Source organism: Gordionus sp. m RMFG-2023, chromosome 3, assembly GCF_954871325.1.
Source record: "Gordionus sp. m RMFG-2023 chromosome 3, tfGorSpeb1-WG-v2, whole genome shotgun sequence".
NCBI classification, from domain to species: Eukaryota; Metazoa; Nematomorpha; class Gordioida; order Chordodea; family Parachordodidae; genus Gordionus; species Gordionus sp. m RMFG-2023.
This window is the reverse complement of record NC_088777.1, coordinates 51847409-51856395: the sequence shown is the minus strand read 5'-3', so window position 1 is coordinate 51856395 and position 8987 is coordinate 51847409. Positions and strand designations below refer to the sequence as shown.

The window sequence follows — 8987 nt, the reverse complement described above, 5'->3', positions numbered from 1 at the left end:
CTTAGATCGCTTATGGGCATTAGAATTTCCGTTCTCTTATAGAACAAAAATGTCAAACTCTTTTATCAAATATGTTATCCTTCTAGGTTTTATCGTCACTTGTTTACTGACTATTCCTTACAGTTGGGGATTCATTGTAGTCGAGGAAATAAAATTGAAACCGATCCCGAATACCCAATTTTATATTAATAAGACGTTGTCTGAATGTAAAAATTTACAATTAATGGAAGAAGGTAAAAATAGTAGTGTAAGAAATTATTCGAATTCAAGTCTTGACAACAAATATGAAGTTAAGTATATTCACTCCCTTAATCCAAACGCTCTATGGTTTTTAACGTATAGAAAATGGATTACTTTTAGCATGTTATTCATTCCATTTACGATAACAACAATAGCTAACTTTTTTATTATCAGAAAATGTTATAGAATTTCTCATAATAGAAACAATTTGAACCGAGGCAATAATATTAGTGTCTTTTCTATTAGAAAAGTAAGCATTTTAACCAAATGGTGTTTTAGAATTTTAAATATAAAGACTCGAACTAATCATAATAGAGATAACATAAGAATTGTAAATATGAAAAATACTGTAACAGACATGAAAAGGAGAGAATTTCAGATCACGATTTTAATGTCAGCCTCAATTGTACATTTTTTATTTACCACCATCCCGATAAAACTATATATTTTTATGTATGACTCGCTAAATGATATATTCTCTAATAGGGCTCAATTGTGGTTTCAAAACGTAGCTTTTTAAGTGTAAATTTGGAAACAATGCTTTAAGTGTATACGTAACTTTATTTTTCGACCACATCATGAAAGTTATATTTTTTGAATTTCTTAGAAGATTTTGTTGCTATTCAAAATAAAGTAGTTTCCAAACCAACTTAATATTTATATTAAATTTACATAAATATGTATTTTTTTAATATTATAATAATTTATGTTAATACTTTTTTATATATTTAAATTAATTTACACATATATATATTTGTCTTATTTTACACATTTATATTAATTTATTATATTCGCACATTTAAATAAAATTAAAACTAAATCATATATTATATCTTTTGTTAAGTTGCAGAAAATGTCGTGATATAATTTCTTCCTAATCCATTTTATTTCCAAAAGACGAAATTGACAACAGAGAACCGATTTCATTTTTGTCTCTAATTCTGAGACAAATAGATTATATATGATGATAATATTGCCATCAGGGCTTAATCTCTATACCTGAGTCATGTTTTAATTATATAATCATTATCATAACATTATTTTATCAATTAATATTGCATGTGGTATTTCTTCGTATATCTATATAATAAATATATTATCACTTCTATATAATTATTTTAAAAAAAATTTAATGATATATATTTGTTATCTCGGAAAAATAACAGTTATATATATATATTAAAAATATGTATTTCCAAAATAGTAGCGACTAAAATAAAATTTCAAAAGAGTACTTAAAAGGGAATATAATAAATTAAAATAGATAAATATTAGTTATGATGTTTGGGGTCATCCAAGAGAGGAGTGGTTGCTTAGGCAATAAGTTCTAATGATCTCTAAACAGACCTCTGTCATCATAAGGCATAACCAGGATTTTGCTAAGTGGAAAATTAATAAATCAATTTCGGTGATTTTCTCCTCAAAATTTTTATCAGAATTAAGGTTAACATATTGTAAACTTTTGGGCGATGTTTAGTCTATAAAAAATAATTTTTGGATCCAATCTGGCCCCCTTTCAAAAATCATGTTTTAATACATTGTTCTCCTTTTGAGCCCGACTATTTAATATCAGATAAAAATGGCCTCATTAAAATCATTATTAAACTTAAATATGGAAACGTTACATGATCAAATGAAGATATTAAAAGGTTCATTATTAACTTCAAATGTTAAAGAAAATAATTTTGAAAATATCCTAAAATATTATGTTTAATATAAAAAAAAAATATCATCACGCGTTTAAAGAATTTTATGAATGTTACTCAGCAGTCATGATCATTGAAGTATCAACGGCTTCTTGTGAGGCCTCATTCTCTACTCTAAGAGTTCTATCGAGCACTAGAGAGTCGATGAAGCATCAAGGTGATAAAAGTTTAGTATTTATGGCTTATGGAAAAAAAAAATATTATTTTGCATATATTATAGTAGTATTTTGTATTCATAATATATTATTGAATTTTAAATAAAAATAGGAAAATATTTCTATGAATGCTTAATTATTTGTTTTATTTAAAAAAAAAATAGTGGTCCCCTTTAGTAAGCAGCTGGCCCACTGAAAATTTCTGGCTACGGCCTTGGTGAAATAATAAATTTAAATTTTAGAAACAATAATATATTTATATAAAGATGATATAATATAATTTTAATGGTGGGATCCCAAAATACTGTAAGGAATAGTGATCAAACTACACTAATAAAACATAATGATTGCTCTCTATTAATTATCCTTATATTTTTAATAGACATCAGAAGAAAAAATATTTTCACTTTGTGCCTATAATGGTAATTTGCAGGTTTATCCAAATAGTTTCCCATCTGATTTTCCTTCCCCATTTATAACGGTACTGAGCATCAATATTTGTTAGATTCATTTTTTTTATATACGCCTTTATCACGTTTATCTATATCATCGTAGGCGTCCCTCAAAGTTTTGATCCTCCATCTTCTGTCGAGGTACATCTCTTTACACAATCAACTTTTTCTTTTCGTTCCTTATAATCATCTTAGTCTGTTTCTTCATTACCACTCCAATCTCTTCTATTCCCCTCTTTGCTCGCAATTCCCTTCAAGTACGTCCATCTAGTCATCTTTATCTCGGTTCTTTCCAATCTACTTTATGTACCACTTTCTTGCCCATGATATTAAATATCAAATATTTTAAAATTATAGTTTTAACTTAATATTGTTGGAAAAAAAATATATTTATTAGCTTATTACAACTTAAATTTTGTTTTTCAATTACAAAATTTAACAAATATATATCCATAAGAGGGCGTTAAATGCATAAATATGAAAATATATTCTTAGGAAACCAGAATAATTATTGGATAGCGCTTTTGTATTTTTCGGTGTAAATACATGTGAAAAACCTAAAATTTTTTAAAAAATATAGGTTTCTTTGACATTTAATTAATGAGTATGTTTAGAATCGAAAAATAGTAGAAAATTTGTAAGGAACATATTGCTGGCGTTATTGATCAAAATCCCTTTATTTTTGGTTTATACGTGTATAGTTAGGTGTTAAGCAATATTCTAAAAAAAATTTTGAAAATATTATGATTTAACCGAATGGTGAGCTCAAAACCGACCACTTACTAAATATTTGATGGATCAAATTTGATAGTAATATTATTTGGAATGTTTATTTTTGGTCTATTTATCTAGAAATGCATGTAAAACATTATCCCAAAAAATATTTTAAAAATATCGTGATTTGACCGATAACACTTTAAAATCGAAATACTGCATTGCTGGCGTTATACATGGAAAATTCTTCATTTTTGGTTTATACGTTTTAAATTCCAAAGAGTGACTGGGCGTGAACATAAATTTCCCGTGAATCACGGAAATTTTAATTTTTTAAATTGTTTTTTTATAAATATAAACTTGCAATTTTATAATTATATTATATATTTTCTTATTTAATTTAGTTCTTTTTTAAAAAAGAATAATTAATGAAAACTTAAAATCTTCCGCATTTTATAAACAACATCCGGTATCATTTAGTTAGTTCTATTTTCTTTTTATGTTTAGGGGTGTTTTTTGTCGCGAGACTTTATGCTAAACTTTGCTTAAACTTTTTACAGAAAAGTAAGTTATATATTATTTATAAAGATCTTCAATCTTTAAATGCGTCAGAAAGTGAAGGATTTTACAAGCTAGGCCAAGAGATAAATGTTGGTGTTACATAGGGATAACAAAATATAAAAGTTGTGAACCGGAAAAATCTCATGAATACTATAGGTCCAAAAATATACCATGAAATAAAATTTAAAATTAAAAGCATGATCAATAATAATTACTTGTCCATAATCACTGATATTTGGACGGATGACTATAAAAATCTAAGTTTTTTAACCATTATAGGACATATTATCATTAAGGATTTTAAATTAAAAACATTTGTTTTGGCCACAAGGGCAATGGATGAAAAAAATGTCAAAATATAAGTGTAATCAATTCAATTTTATGAAAATATACAGAAGTAAAAAATACTTAAATAAATGTGTTGTGAGTGATAGAAGCAAATCTTATAAGTGCATTCAAAGATGACGAAATGCTTGCATGTATATGCCATATACTAAATAATATTATGCATTATACTTTTGACAATTGTTTAACTGAAATAGCCATAAATAAAAATGGTGTAAAAATAATAGTACAATATTTCAAACAATCTACAGCTAATAGCAAACTAAGCCATACCCTTAAACAATATGTAATACGAGAATAACGAGATGGAACTCTGTATATATCATGATACAGAGTTTCTTTAAATCATATTCTGAAATACAGGTGTACTTGTTTAGCAAGCAAGAATTAAATAATTAGCCACAATTGATATCAGCATCATACGCAAGTTAGATAAATTTTTATCAATATTTAAAGAATGCTCGGATAATCTGAGAGCAGATTCTCGTCCCACAATAAATGAAGTTTGTCTATGGAAACAAAAATTAATAAAATTTTGTTAACCTTCTGAATGTGATACAATAATAATCAAAACCTTAAAATACAGAACAAGATTTCTTTTAAAAGATTATTATGCAGACACTACATAAGGTGGGCTTAATTCTAGATCCGAATTTCAAAAGACTTAAGTTTTTAATAAAAGAAGAAAATTATATATATAAAACAATCTTAAAAATGAATTAGATGATATGCATAAATCAATGCCAACTATCATTTATAACTTTCCTAACTTATCCTAAACTCATAAAAAACCGTATATTCTAAATGGTCAATACCAACTATCACTTTCCTAATTTATTTCACACTCATAAAAGATCGTTTATTCTAAAATAAAAAATTTAGAGAATTTCTAGATGATTCTGATGAACCATCAACATCACCGATGAAAGCTGTGAGGATGAACTTAAAAGATTCATATAAGATTAATAACAAGACAATATTTTAAAGTTTCGGAAGCAGGAATATTCATTTCTTTTTATGAGAAAATTATCGAAGTAAAATTTTGTCAGCTGCAAGTTGAACTTCTAGTGAAGGGTTATTTTCTGCAGCCAATCTCTTATTAGCAGAAAGACGGGCACAATTGAAATAAAAAAAGATGGACATTCTTCTTTTTTTGATTGACACCTTAAGCGGGCGGGGTGAATGAAAAATTATGCCCGCGCCCATCTCTAATAAAAAATCTATTAACGAATCGCCTAAATTTATACCTATAAAATCTAATTTAAATTTCGGTTTCCAATCGGTTATCGGTCAAATCACGATATTTTTAAAAAAAATTTTTTGGGATAATGATTTACACGTATATATAGATAAGTAAACCAAAAAATGATCATTTTCCAAATAATATAAATACAAAATTTGGTCGATCGAATATTTAATAAGTGGTCGGTTTTGAGCTCGGCATTCGGTCAAATCATAATATTTTTAAAAAATAATTTAGGATAATGCTTAACACCTTATTGTTCGCGTATAAACCAAGAATAAAAAATTTTCCATGGATAACGCCACCAATGCAGTATTTAGTCATTGGGCCGGTTTCAAATCGGTTATCTGTCAAATCACGATACTTTTTAAATATTTTTGAGATAATGATTTTCACGTATATATAGATAAATAAACCAAAAATGATCATTTTCCAAATAATATTAATACCAAATTTGGTCAATCGGATATTTAGTAAGTGGTCGGTTTGCTCGGCATTCGGTCAAATCATAATATTTTTAAAAAATAATTTAGGATAATGCTTAACACCTAACTATACACGTATAAACCAAAAATGAAGGGATTTTTATCAATAACGCCAGCAATATGTTCCTTACAAATTTTCTACTATTTTTCGATTCTAAACCTACTCATTAATTAAATGTCAAAGAAACCTATATTTTTAAAAATTTTTTTAGGTTTTTCACATGTATTTTACACCCAAATACAAAATAAAAGCGCTATCCAATAATTATTCTGGTTTCCTAAAAAATGTATTTTCATATATATGCATTTAACGCCCTCTTAAGGATATATATTTGTTAAATTTTGTAATTGAAAAAAAAAATTTAAGTTGTAATACATAAAAATTTATATATATTCCACTCTTAAATTTGTCCACTACTCATCATTAATGAGTGTTCAAATTTTTATTTTTTTTATCTTATCTTACTGGTGACTAATCTTTGATCCTTTCATATTCACTGTTCAACTAATTTTACCTTGTGAATATCTTTAAGAACATTTTAAAATGCTTGTTTTTAAAGATCGAAATTATTTGTTCCCAATACACGTTTCTTAATGGAAAAACGGAATAATTTACCATAAAAATGGCTATTGTTAAATTATATCAATATATTTCATTATATAATTTTTTTTCCCTAGTTAAATTAAAATTAGAAGGCGAAGTTAGCCTACCCTATAATATCAACCTTTAATCCTACACCATTTTTTCTTATTTCAGGGATTTTTAAATTTTAAGTATTGTAAGAAATATAAATGAATACATTTATACAAATTTATTTATTCCAATTAAAAGATATTCATAAATAAGCACCATCTCGTCACTGATCAAAAAAAATTGATAGCGGCGTCGGCTGGGAGTTGCTTATGTGGCGTGAAATGTTTGAAAAGAACGTCGACAGAGTTACGCACAGGTTTTGCTAAATTTAAGGTTATATAAATTATAAAATAGGTAATTGCTTTTATAACGATTGATTACCGAACATGAGGATGGCCAAATAATATGTTGACAATTAATCCATAGTTTTTAAATTTTTTATACGAGAAACAGGGCTGCTACCAGGTGTCTACGACATTTACTAGTATATTAGCACAATTTTTCTAAAATTTCAAAATTTACATCATTCCAACTGACACAATTCTTCCACATTTTGGTGAATTTTTATAATATGACACAAAAATTTCCATATAATCTTGACTTTAGAGCTATCCTTGATGATTAGTAATAAGAAAAAGGACATTCATTTAATAAAACCCTGATAGATTACATGCTTATTTCTCGCAGAGATTAAAAGATGTAATCAGGAGAAAATATTGCCGCGCAACTCAAGCTACTAAGTCATGGATTTACATCACAAATAAATCCACTCAAAACAAGATAAAATTGGAACCATACATTAAATGGGGTAAATTAAAAACATTGACAGATGCCTTTGCAATCAATGCAAACATTGAAACAACAGATTCCTCACAAGTCAGTGAAAAAATGTGGACAGACCATTCATCCATATTAATAGACACTGCCAAATTGACACTAGACTTGACAAGGGGAAGCAACAAATCATAAAAAGAACTATGGTGGTGCAAATCACTATAAATGAGAAAAAAGCCCTATATAAAATATGGTACAAATCCAAAAACCCAGATGACAAGATAAATTACAAAAAATCCAAGAGAACAACTATAAAGGCGGTAGCTAGGGCCAAAGCTATGGCATACGATGACATGTATGAAGAACTACATACCAAATAAGAGCAAAGTAAAATATACAGATAAGTCAAACAGCGAGAAAAGAATTCTAGGGATATAAACGGAGCTTCGAGAGTAATCAATAATAAAGATGGGATTATTATAAAGGAAAATGAAATAATAAATAGAAGAAAAGTATATTTCTCAACTTTAATCACCACATATTAGGCCAAGATGAACACTCCCCATGTCAAAACCTTATTCAATCAATAAGAGAACATTAAATAATCACATGCCTCAAGCATATGAAAAACAACAAAGCTAGGGGTCCAGATTATTCCAATAGAAAAAAGCACTAGGAGATAATAGAATACATCTCCTCACAAATTTATACAATAAAATACTGGGAAATGAAGAGATTCCTCAAAAATGAATGAAATATCTAGTTCCTATCTAATAAAGGGGATCCACACAATTGTTAAAATTACAAGGGAGTCACACTCTCTTAAACTCTACGAAAAAATAATAGAAAAAAAAGTTACGAGACATAATCCAAATAGTAGAGACTCAGTTTGGCTTTATGCCTGGAAGATCAACAACTTATGCAAGCAAATGAGTGAAAAATACAGGAAAAAGAACAAATTTCTCGATCTAGAAAGGGCCTTGGATAGAATCCAAAGAAGACTTATCTGGCACAAAAAGGTTCCCGAAAAATATATAAGGATAATACATGATATGTATAAGGGTCATACAACCATGGTCTGTAGCACAACTGGTACTTCAGCAGGCTTCACAATAGCCGAGAGAATTCATCAAGGGTCGACTCTCAGTTCACATCTCTTCATAACACTAATAGATGTATTAGAACAGTCTATACCACAAACGGTCCCGTGGAATATGATATTTGCAGATATACTGTGATACTTGCCGAATTCAAGGATGAAATGAAAGAAAAATTAGTAAGTTGGATAAATATCCTAGAAAGCACGGATTAAAAGTAAATAGGGAAAAGACTGAGTATTATGCAAACAAACGGCACAATAGAGAAAGAGATAAATAGTAAAATTAATCATGGGTGGTTAAAATGGAGATCTTTATCTGGAGTTCTCTTTGACAAAAAAATCCTACAAAAATTGAAGGAAAAAATTTACAGTTCCATAGTACAACCAACTATTCTATATAGTTCTGAAACATGGACAACCACGAGAGAAGTCTACAAACCATGGAGATGAGAATGCTGAGGATCATTGTTGGGGTAACAAGAGAGGATAAGGTGCGAAGTACAAGAATACTAGGAAGTATAAAGGTAGAGCCCATCAAGACTAAGATGGTAAACAGACTTAGGTGGTATGAGCACACAA

The 8987-nt window shown here is 28.1% G+C and overlaps 1 protein-coding gene across 1 annotated transcript; it reads left to right on the top strand.

Moving 5' to 3' along the window:
- The first annotated feature begins 7512 nt into the window (after nucleotides 1-7512).
- Nucleotides 7513-8547, top strand: LOC135927098 (uncharacterized). The gene is made up of 2 exons (XM_065463034.1): nucleotides 7513-7664; nucleotides 8118-8547. Exons 1-2 carry the CDS (start codon nucleotides 7513-7515, stop codon nucleotides 8545-8547), a joined length of 582 nt encoding a protein of 193 aa, XP_065319106.1.
- Nucleotides 8548-8987: the final 440 nt, after the last annotated feature.

Excerpts from the sequence above, each read along its gene's own strand:
- LOC135927098 (XM_065463034.1), top strand. The coding sequence starts at position 7,513 with ATGGTGGTGCAAATCACTATAAATGAGAAAAAAGCCCTATATAAAATA. Across the intron at positions 7,665-8,117 it reads GCTATGGCATACGATGACAT|GGAGTCACACTCTCTTAAAC; the intron begins GTATGAAGAACT and ends TAAAATTACAAG.